Raw genomic sequence first — 18,601 nt, 5'->3', positions numbered from 1 at the left:
GGGAGGAAAATAAAGTAGGCTCAGAGGGATGTAGGAAGGTACTGGATGGTTGCAGTGTAGCAGTAGACCAGAAGTGGCAAAAGATGAAAAGAAAACCTGGAGGAAGCCAGTGACTCAATTAACTCACTGATAGGTAAATGCTGTGTTGCCGCTAAATTCAATAGTTAATGTACGTACACAGTTTTCTGTTTGTTGCATGACAGGAATGTGATTTTTCTGAAGTTGGCCTTGGGAGATGTGCTAAGTGAGGTGTGGAGCATCCTGATTACTAGTGCTTGGATATCCAAGTGTTCAACACATTTTTCTACTCTCAAAAAAGCAATTTTTGCCAAATGTCATATTCAATTGGAAGTGGCAATTAGGAAAAAGGAGCGAAATAAGCACAGTTCATCTCCAACTCAAGTATTTGGTGAGGCATGAATAACTTAGAAGCTAAGATGATACAAATCTCATGGCAGTTTCACATATGTTTTTTTGCTGTTCTGCTCTAGAGAGACTGCAGAGAGAAGGAAATTAATTGCAACTGCTATGTGAAAATCAGAGGGGCAGGCCGGTTAAAAACTGGAAACTAGTGTAATGATATTGTGGATAAGAGTGAAGAACAAGAAAAAAACCCTGGAAAATTAAATCTTTATAAAGCTTTATTTTTGGGAGGATAAAAGAGAGTTTAATAACAACTTCAGAGATGGGAAAAGCCATGCTACCAAGTGAGGAAGAATGTACTTTGCAGGCTCTGTTTTGTCATCCTCAGATAATTCATAAAATCTGGTATTATCTGATGGCCTATCACTATCATAGAGATGATGTAGGAGATGGGGAGGCTATCTCTAGAGCAGACTGAAGTATCTGATTTTTCAAGCAGGATAGTTACTATGTGTTATTACTTCTGCTTCCCAGATCACCGACATGGAAGTTAAAACCAGTGAAGATCATTTGAAAGTCCGTAAAATGAAGAAGAAGGTATTGAGGAAGCAGATCAGAGCTCAGCATACATTGATGAGACATGAGGGCATTGAGTGCATCTCCCATGCCACACAGGTGACTGGTAGTTCTGATTTTGATGGTAGTGTGAAAATCTTTCTTATCTGTGTTCTATTCTCACTTCTGTTTTGTCTAAAATGCAATTCTCCAAAATACACTTCCTGAGATGGAGTGTTTTCTGTGCCCCTTTGATTTCGAAGAACTGTACTTCAGCAGTTTAATGTCTGTGGAGAGACTTTTATGGCCTTTGGATAAGGTTGTTTGGTTTTTGTTTTTTTAATATCTGAAACAGTAGTTCTTCGGGTTGGGGAGGTGGAGGTAATAAGGAAGCATGGGAAATGTTACCTTGTTTAAGTAGATAAACTTTTCTTCTCTTTTTCTATGTGATTTCCTTTCTTCTCTGGCTTTTAGCTTTTGTATCTTTCTTTCCTCTGTACTGCTTTATCAAATTAATTTGTCTCATCTAAACTCCCAGTTAAAAACATGTTTATCTTAGAAGTCTTTTCCACATTGTTTTCTTCACCTAAATTGATTTAAGCTGTGGTTCTTGGGGAGTTGAACTGATTGACTGACTTGCAGCTGTTGAAAAGGTGGCTACTTTCCTGTCCCTTGCACAAAAGGGGACAAGATAGGAGGGAGTTCTGCTTTCTTGTGATGCTCAATGAACTTTACCATAAACCACTTTATTCGTAACCTAACAGAAAACTACTCGGCTTTTTAATTTGCAGTTTTTTGCTGTCCTAGAGTTACAGCAGATCAGAGAATGACCTTGCAGATACTGGTATAGCAAAAAGTGAGTGACAGGAACTTGCAGACAGGGAAGAACCAGTTTATGATTTCCCTCCATCAGTTGTGGGGAGATGCTAATGCCTTGAAACACTGTAGAGCAGTATCGTTTACTCTAGCCTTATTCATTTTGATCCTGCAAATTCTTCCTGCTCGGATATGGAAGCATCAGTTAGATCTTTCTGCTTTTTTGTAACAAAATTGGGCTTAGTCTTCACTCACATCTCACTCCACATGGACATACACTAAAATGACCCAGGAGTCTTGTATATCTTGTAAGCTCCCTGGAGCAGGTGTGTCTATCTAGTGTTGCTTGAAAATGGGTCCATAATCTGGGACTTGTTCCTCTCGATACTGCCCCAGATACCAAATTGTCCATCTGATCCACCCAGAGAGTAGTTTTGGCATCCAGCCAGATCCTCATCAATGACAGAACATTTGAATAAGTGATGCATGAAAAAAATCATAGTACTGGTGAGAAACTAGTGTCAAGAATACAGAAAATGCTTTCAGGCTTTCTGCGAGAGTCTGGTTATATTGAAATTGCTCAGGATAACATGGTCAATTGCTGTACCTGCTGCTGTTATGTAGTGATTGTCTTTGTAGATGAAGTGCCTATAACCAGTGAAAGTGCTGGTTTGAGTCTCTGCATTTCCTCCACACATATGGGCCTCTCCATTAATAACATTCTAGCAAATAACAGTAATTAATAATACGGTCACCTTTGAAAAATGGGATCAGTAATAAGACAGCCTGATGCAGTGCTAAGAACAAGCGTTAAGAGCTGTCGCAATAGGCATAGTCACAGCAGTACTCACTATATAATTTCTTTTAATAATCTTTCCCTTCAGCTTTAAACCTAACTTTCTGTTTTTTTGAGGAGTGACATGCTGTCATTTGAAACAATTGAACGCTTTCCCAACTGCCTTCAGAAAAGGTCATAGAACAGTTACAGACTTCTAAGAGAAAGACTGTCTGAAAGCCTTCTGGAAAGGTATTACATAGAGTCAGTCTGAGTAAATTGTTGCTAGCTTTTTGGATTCACTGGAGCTCAATCAAAATTTCAAGATTGCATGCTCATTTGGCCTTAAAAAGGGACTTAAACTTCTTTTGACCACCATGATTAGATTTAACATCTTGTTAAGGCATATAGCTATTTAGATGTCAAAAGAACTTATTTTGAAAAGGCCTGTGTTTTTCAAAGGATATTTCTTGAATAATAGTAATTTGAAAAGTTCTATTTTGTTGGTTTTTTCTAATATTTGGCAAACCAGCAACAGTCCTCACAAACTGCATACTTAATAATTTTGGACATAAATCAGTATGAAAGTATAGAGTTAAGCAATTAGACATTGTGCATGAAGTAGTCTGTGTTAACTAAGGATGGGACATAAATCCCTTTTGTTTATAAAAGCAAGAGGGAGACTTTTCAGATAAGAGTGCTGGAGCAGAACTAAATGTTCTTGTTTCTAGATTATGCTGCTTTTTTTTTGGTAAATCTGATATGTAGGGGACATGAGGTGGAACTGGGAATATTAATCTCTCTGCTTGGAGAGACTTCTTGGCAAAGATGAGAAAACCTTTCTTGGAAAAAAATCACTGTCTTGAAAGGTTTTTCTCTTTTTTTTTTTTTTTTTTTTTGTTAGTCTGCAGAAAAAATCCATTTTAGAAGCCTTCAAAATTATGTGTGTCAGTGTCACTGTTTGCTTGCAGTACACTTGATGCACACATGCTGGTTTGAAGATTAAGTGCTCTTGTAATAGTAACTACATGCATTAATTGAGGAGGTACCTCTGACAGAGGATGCAGGCCCTTCTGCCAGAATAGGTGCTGGGCAAACAAAGGTTGCCTTAGCCTCATATATATACCAAGCTCATTGAAATGTAAATATCTTGTGTGAAATACACAAAAGTGTACTCATGGGCTTAGTTTTTTTCTTTATAGAGCTGCTCTCTTAGTAGAGTGTTGGTTTTAAAGTAACCAGCGATAATCACTAATTCTCAATTTTTGTAATTCCTCTTTGATTAGAGCCTGGTTATTGCCAATGCTGGTCTTGGTAATGGGATGAGTAGACACCAACTGCTCAGGATAGTAGAAGAATATGGATTGGTGGAAACGCTGTTAATGCCACCAAATAAACCATATTCATTTGTGAAATATGGGACAACAGAAGAAGCCAAGAAAGCTTTTGATGCCCTTAATGGAAAAGAAGTAACACTGGAAGACTTTGACCAAAATATCGTTCTATACGTTAATTTTGTGGAAAAAGGTATGATTTTTCTGCTCTCCTAGATATCAAACTTCCTGCATCCTGTTTTGCTTTGCTTTCACTTCCTAGTTTGTAAATATAGCTAAAAGCACACTAGTCTTTGTAAGTAGATACAGAGAATGAAAGCCAGAATCTGAGATTCAGGACATAAACCAATCTTTGCTCCTTCTATTACATGATAGGATACTCTAATTTTAACTCCTTTACTTGGAGGCAAAAGGGAAAAGGGTTTGGGTAGTTTCCAGACCTTTCTGTACTTCTCATGAAGGTTTTGTGATTAAGGAGCTAAACTGGGACCCAGGAGATCTCTGGACAGGTCATTGGATTACTTGTGTGACCTTAGTCTTGCAGTCTTTATCTCAATTCCAAGAAGGAAAACAGTCACAATAAGATTTCTGGCTTTTTTTCCTCCTCTTCTCTCCAGGCTTTTTTATGGCTGACAATAAGCTGTTTAGCACAGTAACTGTTGCTCTTTCTATGAGCTTTTATATTGTCTGCTGAAAAGTGTTCCTGGTGTTGGTCTGTACATTCTGCAAGTGAATAGTTTTTTATAAACTGTTAAGATAGCAAACTGAATGTCTCTGCATCACCAACATTTTGTGTTCACCTAGCTATTGCATTATATTCCTTCATATTTGATTACAGGTTGCTTCTCTGGACAGAGAGTAGTCTGGTGATTTACCAAATCACCAAAATTCTAGAAAACTAAAATGATACGCAGGTAGAATCCTGACATGATTGGGAAATTCTCTTTACCATTGTTTTGACAGGAAAATGAAAAGTAGTTTTGCCTTTGAATAGTGTGTAATCTTGCTGGTCTTATGCAGTAGAATGTTTAAAGAGTGCTTTGCATCATGAAAAACTTGGGCCTTGCCTTGTTTTGTCATGCCAAAACCAAATAAGATCACAATGAGGGTTCTGTTGTATCATTAAAGTAAATATCTGCAGCTATATTATATTCTCATATATAGTTGGTATTCCTGTAGGGAACACATGGTTTTCTCTAAACAGTGATAGTATTCTCTTTTTCCATACACCCTAGTTTTGTGGCAGAATGTTGTTCCTACAAGCTTGCCTCCAGGCCTAATGATCATTGAAAAGATTATTTCTCCAGAGGAAGAAAGGAGGATGTTGGAAAGTATTGACTGGACAGGAGATGAAGATACTCGAAATGGTGGGCAAAATGATAGAAAACCAGACCTTCCATACTTCTGTGCTGTTTTTTCCTATGGTTTCAGTTTACAAGATGTCTACATCTTGGTAAATGTATTGTTTGAAATCATTGTGCATTTGTTTTTAGTATTTTAGGAATTGATCTTATATTGCAAGTGGTGGCAAGTGGTCTGAATTGATATTCTGGTATGGGTTTGCTTGAATAATATTCCTGCATCCAAAACCAACTAAAGTCTTCTTTAGGTGTCTTATGCCAAGCATAAAAATGTTCAGTGAAGGTTACCCTTCCCATCTGATGTCCAGCTGAGGAGCTGTGTCTTCTTTTAAATCAAAAAGAAGTCACTGAAACATTCTGGATGCTTTTGTGCTTTCACTTGAGCTCTGTGGATTTAGATCTTTTAATAAATGAATTGTTCTTGTGTGGTGGGTTGACCTTGGTTGGGTGTCAGGTGCTCACCTAGCTGCTCTATCATTCCCCTTCTCAGCAGAATGAGGTTGGGCGGGAGAAGGTAAGATGCAAAAAATATATAATTGTGGGTTAAGGTAAAGGCAGTTTAATGAAGCAATAGCAGAAGTTGTGTGTGTGGAAGCATAGTAAAACAAAAGATGTTATCACCTGCTGATGGGAAGTAGAGAATATTTGGCTGCTTCAGAGGAATAAGGGCTTCAGTACATGTAGTGGTTGCTCTGGAAGACAAACATAAATAATGAATGCCCTCCCTTCCTTCTCTTTTCTCTTAGCTTTTATATCTGAACAGACATCATATGATACGGAATATCCTGTTGGTCAGTGTGGGTCAGCTGTCCTGGCTATGTCCCCTCCCAGGATGTTGCCCACCCCCAGCCTACTGGTGAGAGGAGGGAATGTTCGAGAGGCAGCCGTGATGCTGTGCGAGCACTGCTCAGCAGCAGTCAAAAAAAAGCCAATACAAAGCACAGCACTGTGAGGGCTGCTATGGGGCTCAGCCAGACCCAGTACATCTTGGAATTAATTTCAAAGTTTCTGTGTAAATTTTATTCCTTGGAACAGCATAAAGGGTTATTGACCTTAGCTAATGTGAACTTGGTGATTGGTGAAAGTGAAGGATCCTGCTGTATCAATTGCAATTTCAGAGATCGACCAAGAATAAAGTTGCATTAAGTATAGCTAAAGAAAATTGGTACTCTCTACTTTTTGCATATACAAAACCGCCATCAGTTTGACTTCAGACAGCAGCGAATGTGATGCTTGATGAAATACAAAAGGTGATAAGGCAGAAGTGTGAGCCATGAAGGACAAGGGTCACATAAATTGTTTTAACTGTTAATTAAAAAATGTTTTAGGTTTAATAGGTCAGATGAAAAGGGAAGCATAGCAAATTGTTTGTTGTTTTATGTAGTCTAATCTTACTTTAAAATTGTGTGGTTTTACAGCCCAGAAGACTTTAAAGTATAGAAGAGTGAAACATTTTGGGTATGAGTTTTGCTATGATAACAACAATGTTGATAAAGACAAACCTTTACCTGGAGGTGAGAACTTCCCTATTAAATCATACTTATTTTGTACTGAAGTTTGAATCATTATATAAAGCCTTTAAGTCTCACTGAGATATGGATGTGAGATTCTAATAAAAGAAGATCCTTAACTGTATCTTAAACACATACATTTGTAATCTGTAATTTGAATGAAATTGTTCTTTTGAATGAGATCCATTCCAAATTACTGTGAGTGCTCAAAGCTTGTTTTCCAGTCACTTGCAGGCAGGCATTGATGCCCATTGAGGTGCAGTCAAATAAGGTTTTTGGGATTGTAGTTACCATTCTTTTTTAGTTTTTGTTTCATAAAGCAATTATGTGTTACAAATTACATATTCATTTGTTTGGGGGTTGTGATGTCTATTGCTAGGTATATTTATCTTGACTAGCTTGAAACTTGTTGGATGCACACCAAAATAAAATTTCCTTTGGACTGAAAGCAATTTTGAAAAGGTTTGTATAACTCTTATTTGGAGTTGAGAGCTGTGACTCAGAGGAAAGCAAGTGAGTCATCTTATAGTCTTAGGTTTAAAAATAGTAAAATAGGGGAGCTAAATTCCTATAAAACTTGAAGGTGTTTAAAGTGACGCATGTGTCATGGTGTGGATGTAGCTTGCAATGGAAGGATTCTGGTTACATTGAGGTTTTAACAGTGAAGCTATGTAATCATAAAAGCATTGACATTTCAGCTATTTTCTAGTCTCACAGATAGACTATTTTTTGTGAGAAAAGCATAAACACTTCATTGGGGGAGAGCAATTGAAAAATAAAAATCAATATTATCATGGAAGAGCTATTACTACCATGTTTCTGGGTGTTACCTCCAACAGAATTTTACCCGAGAAGTCCTCTGGTAAAATAACAAACCAAAAATTCAGTGAAGCACTGAAACTTTCAGTCCTGTTTCAAGAACAGTTTAACTTCGCAGATATTTTTGGTGATACTTAACCTCTGCACAACTTCTGAATTTCTGCATAATTATTTTGCTTCTTAACTGCAACATTTTTAATGTAGTTGGTGGAAACATTGCCTGTGATTTGATATGCTTTTATTTATGTGTAGAGATGATGCAGTTTGCATTTGTAAAGAGTGATCTGCTTCTGAATGTCGAGGCCTTGGGGAAATGGCCTTTTGAATGGCAGGATGTTGTAAATATATTGGACTTGCAGATCAGGCCCCCAGTTCTGATGTATGTGTTACAGAAAATGCAGTGTGTTCATTATTGAAGATGGGCTTATGTTTCTGTGAAGTTGTTTCTATGTATTTTGACCAGTTACTATATTTGTTGTAAAAAGAAAGGATAAAAATGCAAAAATCTATCCCGTTTTGCTTACTCTTTTGTTTCTGTAACTAGGTCTTCCTGAAATTTGCAACCTATTGTTGGATAAATGGTTGAAGCAGGGATATATCAAACATAAACCTGATCAACTGACTGTAAATCAGTATGAACCTGGACAAGGTAAGTTTATTTGTCCTTCAACAATGTTGAGCTCTTTACACCTTACATTGTGGTTTAACACTGGTAGACAACTAAGCACCACACAGCCGCTCGATCACTCTACCTCAATGAGATAGGGGAGAGAATTGGAGAGAGAGAAGTGAGAATACCCATGGGTTAAGATAAAGACAGTTTAATAAGTTTTTTTTAAAAAAAACACCAAAGGAAAAACCAAAGCAACTCCCACCAACAAAATAAAAAATGAAAAAAAAAGTGAGGCAAAAAAAATCCCCAAGCAATTGCTCACTACCAGCCAACCAATGCCCAGATAGTCTGAGTAATGGCATCCCTTGTAAACTTCACCCCTAGTTTTGTTTCTGAGCACAATGTGATATGGTATGGAGTATCGCTTTAGTCAGGTGTCCTAGCTGTGTCCCCTCCCAACTCCTTGTGCGTCCCCAGCTGACTTGCTGGCAGGGAAACATGAGAAACCAGAAAGGACCTTGATGCAGTGTAAGCACTGCTCAGCAATACCCAAAACATCCTTATATTACCAATACTGTTTTCATCACAAATGCAAAACCTAGCACTATATGAGCTACTATGAAAAAAAAATTAATTCTATCCCAGCCAAACCAGTACAACATTACTGAAAATCAGAAGAGTAGCATCTTAAGTGTGACGTGTAGGGACAGGATTTCAGCGCCTGCTTAGTGTATTTCCTCTGTGACCAGAGATGCTTTGAATCAGAACTAAAGTCTTGATACTGGTTTCTGAGCCCAGGAAGCTTGTGTTTACAAGTACAGTTTTTGATACTACTGTTACGGAAATTGATTGTGTTTCAGAGTCTGAGGATGTAAGATGGAAACTAACCATAAAAAGATATAGGAATGAATAGTCATATTTGGTTTTGTAGTAGAGTGCATTTTTTCACTCCAGATTCTTCTTTCTTCCTGTAGTATGCATACAGTCTCCAGGAAATGGCGCTTGCTGTTAGTCCATAGGATATAACATTAGTATATGTGACTCTTAAGTATGATGCAAGTAGTGTTCCCTTATCTGAGGAATAAGAAATTACTCTGTTACTGTAATCTTTCCCAAACTGGAGACATTTGAAGAAAAAATTGTTTCTAATCACACTTCTAGGGAATAAATCATGTGCTGCGCTTTCATCAAGGCTAAGAATCTGGCTTGCTTTCTAGAGTGGGTATCTCATGTGTCCTTGGGAAGAGAAGGACAACAGCTTTTCTTTCAGAATTAATGTCTGACAGTGTCTGCCAAACAAAGGTCTGAAAAGCTGATCCTATTAGTTTATGTATCTGACAATCTGTTAAATTGGTACAGTTTTGTACTTCTGGCTGGATCATCAGGGGATATTAGTTAGAATTCTAGATTTCTATCAAGAATAGAAGCAGTTTGTTTAAAAAAAACACAACCCAAATCTAAACAAAATACCCTTTAAGAGCAAATTGTTAGGATATTAGCAAGCACAGAGTGCAGTCCAATTAATAACTTTAGTATCTGTGTTCCAAGCCAGATTATCATTGGAAATTACACTTGAGATTTTAGAAAGTGACTGATGACTTGGGGTATCTAAGCTGTAGAAGCCACATTTAAGACACATTAAATAAATTCCTTTTTGAGGGTGCTTTTTTCATTCAGGGTCCTAATAATGTTTAAAGTTGTATATTTATACTTGAAAGTTAGCATCCACTTTTGAATGCTTAGATGACTCTTACTATGTGCTGCATATATGGAGTATAAACAGCAGGTAAGCAGGTCATTGTGGTCTTGACTGAAATGTCTGAGTGATGCTGAAGGGAGTAGTTGATGTTACCCTGTTGTACAGGGAATTGAATTGCACTGATTTCAGGGCATATCTGAAGGCGGAGCTTCAGTGCTTTATACGGAGGCAAAAAGTTACAAGCGAGCACAAACAGATGCATGTCCTTGGTTTTCAAGTTTAACGGATTTTTCTATCTGGTTAAATGCTGACCTCATAAAACACTTGTATCGCTTTCACTGAAACTAATGGAATTCAGAATACTTGCATCTGAAAGTAAAATCTGGCATATAATAAGGATGCTTTATAGGGCTGACTGACTGTTAAGAGAAAATGTTTTTGGCTTAGGAATTTGGTAGTGTCCAAAATGAACTTGGGTAGGGTTTTGTAAATGGTTTGGTTTGGATCACATAGGATTTACTGTTTCTGTCTGGGCCTGTTGTGGTGTCAAAGGAAGGCATGGTTGCATTCTCCAAAGTGGTCTGCTGGCTTTGCTTCACTGTTGACTGCAGTTCCCCCCATGAAGTGAGATCTTGCTGGGATATGCACACTGCTGTTTCAGCACTTGATGATAAAATATGTGGCACGAGCTGTGGGGAATGGCAGTTTCTTTCCAATTAGCAGATCTAAAAGAAAAAATAAATTTGCTGTCCCTTTGGCAATTCTCAACTCCTTGTGTTTACTCATACATGCACCAACAGATGTACTACCCAGGGGTTAGCCTAGCAATGGCGTGTGGAGTTCTGCTGGGAACATTTGTGCTAGTAGGTCCTAATTCTGAAGCAGAGACCTTTAGCAGTCATCTGCTTAGCAGTAGAGGGAGTATTTGGGATGACTACTCTCTGAAGAGTGAGTGATAAATATGTGATCATGGATGAACTAAGGCCCAAATCACCTAATGCAGCACAACTGTTTGCACGAAGTGCTAAACTGCCTAGGAGGAGAACATAGTGATTTCTACTGCTCTCTGCAGCAAAGAGGCATTTGGAGTTTTCATAGGGTGAGGCCTTTGGGTGCCCTGAACTATCTTTAGATATTTCCACTCATTATAAAGGATGCTTGTGTTACATGCCCAGATTAGAGGCATAGTTAAATCAGACAACTGTCCTGAATTCTTTTGGACAGCAACTCCCTTGTTTATGATGTTTTGTTTGTTCAACCGTACATCCCAGTTTTCTATATGGACATCCATGGAAATAGGGCTTGCTAACAGAGATAGCACTCTATTATTACTATACTGATCTCTTTTGTTGTTGTTTTTTTTTTTTTATGCAGGAATTCCTCCTCATATTGATACACATTCCGCTTTTGAGGATGAAATAATCTCTCTCAGTTTAGGAGCCAAGGTAAACTTGTTTGTATGTGTTTTGATGTGCTTTACTGAGAAGTTTCAGTTTTGTATTGTTTAATACAAGTTAATTTGATTTTCCATGGTGTCTGTTCATAGTTATCTGAGTTTAGTATCAAGCAAGTCAGGTAATGTGATATGCTGATTAAATAAGTAACTGCATTGAGATGTTGTCACTGGAAGATTTTAGTGACAGTGATATCCTATTTTTAAATCTTAGCATCCAGTTCTCCCATCGACCTTCCTTCATTTTCTATTAATCTTAGAAAGTGTATCACTCCTGTTTGTGTTTCTGCTTCCATTTTTCACTGTCATTCCCTGTTCCCTCTGGTCTGCATAAGCCTCCCGTTATTTTTATATTCAGTACTTTTACAGTAGACTAATGTGTATGTATTACCTGCAGAAGGTTCAATCAGTGTTTGAACCTTACTGAGCTAGTCAGGCAAGCAGAGGTAGACATTGATCTCATGAGCTTCCAACATACGCAGCTGATGTAGACAAAGAGTGGGAAGAGAAATGAAAGAACAGTGGACTAGCACAAAGTCATGCAACATATCAAGAAAACAGTCCATATTATCTAGTCTCGGTGCTCTGATTAGTGTCTTTACTTTTATTCTATTTGGATTCATCTGGTCCATCTGTGCTCATCCATGTTCTACAAATTTAGTGTTATCTTCTCTGCCTGAAGCACTACTGTAGCAAGTCTTTGCGGTTTGACCTTATGTATTGGATTTGCGTGGCAAGGTTTTGGTAGAGGGAAGGCAGCAGGGGTCCTTCTGTGAGAAGCTCCTAGAAGCTTTTCTTATGTCTGACAGAGCCAATGCTCTGGGCTTTGGCATCAGCTTCCTCTTTTGCAAGTTGTGTAGTGGAAGTGGAGCTCCTGGGACTAGGAGTGAGTCTAAGGAAGGTTAGTTTTTTCCATCAACATGTGTGGCAGTGGCACATCTGTGTTCTTGGTCACTTGAAAATGGGGTGCTGGTGTTGCTAGTCCTCTCAGCCTTACCATGGATATATTTGTTCACCATTTGCAAAGGCATCCACTGTAGGGTAGGAACATCTGGCATTAGTTGTTTGTGTGGTATGCACAGTGGCAGTTGGATTCCTACTATTGTTTTGGAATCTCCCAGTCTAGGGGCTACTTTCTCATGTGGCTTTTATGCTTAGCCTTGTCTCAGAGATAGCATGTTCTCCCCTGTTCAACTGTGGTGTTGTCTTTAAAAGTGCCAACACCTCCATGCTAAGTAGCACATGGGAACGTCTGTTTCTTCCATGTCTTTTCTCTAGCAAAAGGGCTGTAATTGATCTGTGCAGTTTACCTGTCCTAAGTTTAATTTTTCTGATAGATGCTAGGCATTCAGAGCAGTACAGCATCAGTAGATAGCCCCACTTATAGCTCTTCCTATTTTGATCTTGTAAAAAAAAAAAGAAGGTTATTTTAGTTTACTTTGTAAAAACTGTATTGGTGATATAATTTTACATATTCTGCCTTAGTCTGCAGCCCCAGGCTTTCTTACCCTTTCCATTTCAATTAAAAGTCCGACTCTAGCACAGATGCTCTGTTACTTCGTTGATGAGGCACCATAGGCACTGCATTTCTAGAAGATTATATTACAGCACACCTCTGTGATGGTCTCAGAGATGGCCAAAAGCAGAGTGATTTTAATCACCTGAGAAATACAAACCTTTCTGGGAAGTGGACTGCCTGGAGCATTATGGTGCTGTTAAAAATTGGAATGTGTACATTTCAATCAGGGAAACAGCCAAATTTGGGCCATTTCTAGATATTTCAGGCATAGGCATTGGATGCAGTCTGTTAGATGGCTCCCAAGTTTCAGTGCGTTTTCCTAATGGGCCATTAATGCGCTTTCCAGGTGCAGACAATCAAAGCACATGTAGTAAAACAAGCCATTGGCCCATGAAATGCTGCATTATATAATGGCATTTCTTTCTGGTACTTATACAACTTTTGACGATTTCTTTAATGTGTTCTTGTGCGCTTAGCTCTTCATCTGATTTTAAAATGTAAGTATCAGTTGCAGTAATATGCAAGTTAGCTATTTTAGGAGTGAAGCCCCCCACTCTATTTCCAGTAAAGCTTACCATGTACAAAATTTACACACTCTGATAATAAATAATTGGAGTTGCATATACAGTGGCAAACTTCGGTATCTGTCTCTTTTCTCTGTAGTGTGACTTTTTTTCCCCCACCTAGATAAATTAGGCTGCAACATAATGGAAGTACATAAACCTAGTCGTATGTCTTGTCCTTTCTTTATTCTCTCAACATTAAATGCATACGTTTAAATAACAAGTGGCATAAAGAGATGTTGCAACCCAACTGTTTCTGTTATCCTATTTTGGAAGTTCGCTACCCAGATGCTTCAGAGGAGGAAAAGAAGCAGGATGGCTCATGTAGTTTATTCTTATACTAACCCATGAAAACAGCTTTTCTTTCAGTTGTTTGTATGCTTGTCCTTCCAGAACCTGTTAGGCATATTCTAGTAACTAAAATGCTTTGCCATATGAAAAAGAAGCCTGTGGCAGAGCAGGGGACTTAAACATAAATGCCATCCTAGTGTAGTGCCTTAGCTATCAGTGCAGGTTCTCAAAGTTACTGCATTCACAGAATTGTTTAGATTGGAAGGGACCTCGAGGTCATCTAGTTCAATGCCCCTGCTTAAGCAGGGTCAGCTGAAGCAGGTTGTCCAAGACTGTCCAGTTGTGTTTTGATTACCTCTGCAGATAGAGACTGTAGAACCTCTCTGGGCAACCTGTTCCAGCATTTGACCTCTGTCACAGTACAAATATCTGTTTTCTTGTGTTCAGGTGGAATCACATGGGTTTTAAATTGTGCCTGTTGTCTCTTGTCCTGTTGGTGGACACTACTAGGAAGGGTCTGGCTCCTTCTTCTTCAGTCCCTCCCATCAGGTATTTATACACATTGGTAAGAGCCATCTTATCTGAGCCTGAGCTTTTTTTTCTCCAAGCTGATCCGTCCCAGCTCTCTCAGCATCTCCTCATATGAAGATACTCCTTAATCATCTTCACAGCCCTGTGCTGGACTTGCTCCAGTAAGCACATACATTTTTTGTAGCGGGAAGCCCAGTCTCAGTACTGGACACAGTACTTTAGATGCATCCTCACTAATGCTGAGTAGAGAGGAAGGATCACCTCCCTTGACCTGCTGGCAGTGCTCTTCCTAATGTAACCTAAGAGGCTGTTGGCATTTTTTTCTGCAAGAGTGCCTTGGTGGCTCACATTCAACTTCTTGTCTACCAGGACCCCAAGGTCCTTTTGGGCAAAGCTGCTTTCTAGCTGATTAGCCCCTAGTGTATAGTGATGCATGTGGTTATTCCTGACCAGGTGCAGGACTTTGCACTTCCCTTTGAATTTCATGAGGTTCCTGTTGCACCAGTTCTCCAGTCTGTCCAGGAGGTCCCTCTGAATGTTGGCACAACCATCTGGTATGTCACCTGCTCCTCCTGGTTTTGTATTGTCTCTAAACTTGCTGAGGATGCACTCTGCCCCATTGTCCAGATCATTAACGAGATGGTAAACAGTGTTGGCCTCAGTATCTTCAGTACCCTGGGGTACTCCGCTAATAACACATCTGCAATGGCACTGTGTGTCACTGCCATCTTCAGTGATACCTTGCAACTTAGATCGCATTTTTGAGAATCAGTCTTTTCCTCAGCAGTGAATGAATTTATCCAGTAACAAAACACTTTGTACTGTTTTGTTAAGAGGAATCATTATGAGTCTAATTTGTTTTTGTAAACTTGATTTCTGTTGAAAAGGGAATACTTACTGGCATGTGTCATTTAAATATCAATAAACTTGAGAAGAAAATAAGGGCATGATTCTTCACAACGCTGCATTTATCTTGCATCAGATAATCTACAGCAATCCAAGTTCTTGCACCTCTGTGAAATGAGGCAGAAATGTAGGTGTGAGATTCTCTTTCCTATTTCAGTCACATGAAACAGCTTTGTCAAGAGGCACAGGGAAGCCAAGTGGCTCAATTTTGTTCTAGTTGGTGCAATATGTTGTGTTTTGGGGAGTTTACAAGACAGATTAAACTTCATTTGAAGGAGAAAAATCTCACTATTACTCTGTACTACTGCCTATTTTGTAAAAACCACTGAACAGTATGTAGGCAGAGCAGTGAGACATTTGATATATTTTGTCCCATGATACTCCAGGAAAAGCGAGGGTCTCAGACTAATCACTTCTGGTTTTGACCCATTTCTTTGACATCTCTTGGGAAACGGCAGAATAAAGTGAGACTTTTAGAATGTCCTGTAGGCTTGTAATGGCATTTTATAAATCACCATGTTCACCCTTTCTTTATAGGAGCTGATACACTGAAAATATTAATAAATATGAGTTCCAGTGTTGTGTTATTGAATACAACTTTATTTAATTCAGAAGTTGTCATAGCAGGAGAAGAAAGGCAATGGAGTAAATTTAGTTCAGAGTGATTTTTATTAAGCTTAATGGCAAACCATATTTCCTGTGTCCATGAATTTGAACAAAGTACTGCAAAACAGGGAACAGTCCTTTCCATTGAGAATTTTCTGTTTTGAGTTAGGTGTTATTTTCAGTGCCTCCATTTGGTGTCTCTAAAGATACGTAATTTTACAGTATTTCATCTTAGGAGCCTGGACAAGTTTGCAGCTGTCTCAGAAATCTTAGTTAAAGCCTGCGTCAAATTCCCTTTTGCAGGTTTGCAGTGGGAGCTTGATCAATATTGAGATTGCTGGTTTTCTGCTTTTCCTAATTTGCCGTTTCAGATGCCGTCATGTAAGCCTTGATTAATTAGAATTTTAGAAATACAGAGGTATCGTTTCTATAATAAGCTAAGTAGTGCTATGAGTATATCCAGCCCATAGCTCAAAATGGCCTGACAACGTGCACTTACAGCCCAGAAAGCCAACTGTATCCTGGGCCACATCAAAAAGAAGTGTGACCAGCAGGTCAAGGGAGGTGATTCTCCTCCTCTACTCTGCTCTAACGAGACCCACCTGGAGAGCTGCATCCAGCTCAGCACAGGAAGGACATGGACCTTTTGGAGCGAGTCCAGAGGAGGGCCTCAAAAACGATCAGAGGGCTGAATCGCCTCTGATCCACTTGTCCTGTGAAGCCAGGCTGAGAGAGTTGGGGTTGTTCAGCCTAAGGAAAAGGCTCCAGGGAGACTTAATAGCAGCCTCCCATTATCTAAAGGGGACTTACAAGAAAGGTAGGGACAGACTCTTTAGTAGGGCCTGTAGCGATAGGACAAGGGGGAATGGCTTTAAACTGAAAGAGGGTACGTTTAGATGAGATATTAGTCAGAAATTCTTTACTGTGAGCGCAGTGAGGCACTGGCACAAGTTGCCCAGAGCAGCTGTGGCTGCCCCATCCCTGGCAGTGCTCAAGGCCAGGCTGGATGGGGCTGTGAGCAACCTGGTATAGTGGGAGGTGTCCCTGCCCATGGCAGGGGGCTTGGAACTAGATGATCTTGAAGGTCCCTTCCACCCCAAACCATTCTCTCATAAAAGAATTTCTCCTTCCTTGCTGCAGATCTTGCCCCAGTAAACAGTTAGTGACACCCTGTCATCCTCATCATCAGTGGTCTCCTCATCAGCTCTGCCCTGTTCTGTCCAAGACTGCTGTGGGATACCCATTGCCCCATGCCAGAGGGCATAATTTTCCTAAAGGGTGTGTTGTGTTGGCACCGTGCTATGATTTATGTTGTTTTGTCCCGTTTTCTTAAAATCCAGCCCTGTTGTGGAAGCCCCAGGCTTGTCACTCTCTTCTCCTTAGCTTCTGCTTTTCTTAGAATTCCTTACTCTGCCTCCTGTCCTCGTGCCTTGGCCTGGCAGAAGGCTGGTATAAACACTGAACTGCTGTGATGCTTTGGCTAGGCCCCTGACCTAATGTCTGTGAAAGGGAAGCTTTGAGGTTTTGAGTCAGATTTGTGGCTCAGGGTTTAACAGCAGGACCCTGTGTGGGTCATCCTTGACCTCTGCCTAACTTCTGTTCGTCTGAACACGTATTCATCATCTCTTAGCCTGCAGATATTGAGTGCATTCATCTATAAAGAAAAACGTGACTCACTGAAGCCTTGAAAGCAGAGCAATGTCACAAAGAAAAACTCTACCAGTCCTTTTGAAATACATATGACTGATGGTTGTCCTAGAACTGATAGAATGAGGTATACTGCTAGTACTCATTTTTTAGGCTGATAATTGACCATTTTCCTGGCACTTTTGCTTCTTATTTGTTGATCTATTTCTAATCTGTCCTGGTTAACAAACAGGCAGCAGCTTTTTCTGTAATAGCTGCTTGGGAGATTTTATCAGAAGCCTTTAGGAAGTCTAGATTGTACCTAGCCTTTGACAGCTAGCGCCTATTTCATGTTTTGTATGAGCTCTAACAAGGTAGGCAGGCACTTGATACTGTTGTGTCAGCTTTATGGAGCTTTGTGGTCCTCCTCTTATTTTTATTCTATTGGTTAGGTGCTGTTTCAGTTTAATTTACTGTTTACACTTATATTGCTTTTTCTTTTAAGGAAAGGCAGCAAGTGTCTTTATCTATTTAAGGAATTACTCTGGTAGTGGCTATACCAAAGTGTTTTTGTTTTTTTTCTCTGTCCATACTAGTAGCATGGTTGTGGTAGGTGAAATAGTAGTAATAGTGGTCAATATTTAAAAAGAGATTGGATAGGTAGAACAAAAATGTCTCTTAAACCAAGTGGAAGGCATTAAAATTTTAATCACTACAACCTAATGCTGAGTTCAGATTTTTGTTCAAGTGAGCTTTCTGGGTTTGCTGAAGCTCCACAGTGTACTTTTCAGGTACGTAAGACATGTTTCTTGAGCTGTACCCTTTATATAGTTGTGGTTTAACCCCGGCTGGCAACCAAGCGCTACGCAGCTGCTTGCTCACTCCCCGCCACCCAGAGGGGTCGGGAGGAACATTGGAAAGGAATGTAAAACTCGAGGGTTGAGATAAGAACAATTTAATAGGTAAAGGAAAAGCCGCGCACGCAAGCAAAGCAAAGCAAGGAATTCATTCCCCACTTCCCTGGGCGGGCAGGTGCTCAGCCATCCCCAGGAGAGCAGGGCTCCATCATGGGTAACGGTTACTCGGGAAGACAAACGCCATAATGCCACATGTCCCCCCCTTCCTTCTTCCCCCAGTTTATACACTCAGCATGATGTCATATGGTATGGAATACCTCTTTGGCCAGCTTGGGCCAGCTGTCCTGGCTGTGTCCCCTCCCAATGTCCCGTGCCCCTCCAGCCCTCTGGCTGGCAGGGCCCA

The 18,601-nt window shown here is 39.7% G+C and overlaps 1 protein-coding gene across 8 annotated transcripts in view; it reads left to right on the top strand.

The window, feature by feature from the left end:
- The window catches only part of ALKBH8 (alkB homolog 8, tRNA methyltransferase), a 49,800-nt gene that overhangs the window by 3,994 nt on the left and 27,205 nt on the right, over positions 1–18,601 (top strand). For 4 of the 8 annotated variants that reach the window (XM_080377070.1, XM_080377067.1, XM_080377071.1 and 1 more), the window contains exons 2-7: positions 898–1,038; positions 3,796–4,036; positions 5,079–5,210; positions 6,623–6,718; positions 8,079–8,183; positions 11,221–11,291. In XM_080377070.1, the coding sequence (XP_080233196.1) occupies positions 898–1,038; positions 3,796–4,036; positions 5,079–5,210; positions 6,623–6,718; positions 8,079–8,183; positions 11,221–11,291 (786 nt within the window). The other 4 variants (XM_080377074.1, XM_080377068.1, XM_080377073.1 and 1 more) reach the window with 4 other exon arrangements.

Source organism: Falco punctatus (assembly GCF_963210335.1).
Source record: "Falco punctatus genome assembly, chromosome: 2".
Lineage (NCBI taxonomy): Eukaryota > Metazoa > Chordata > Aves > Falconiformes > Falconidae > Falco > Falco punctatus.
This window is presented reverse-complemented; position numbering and strand designations above follow the sequence as displayed.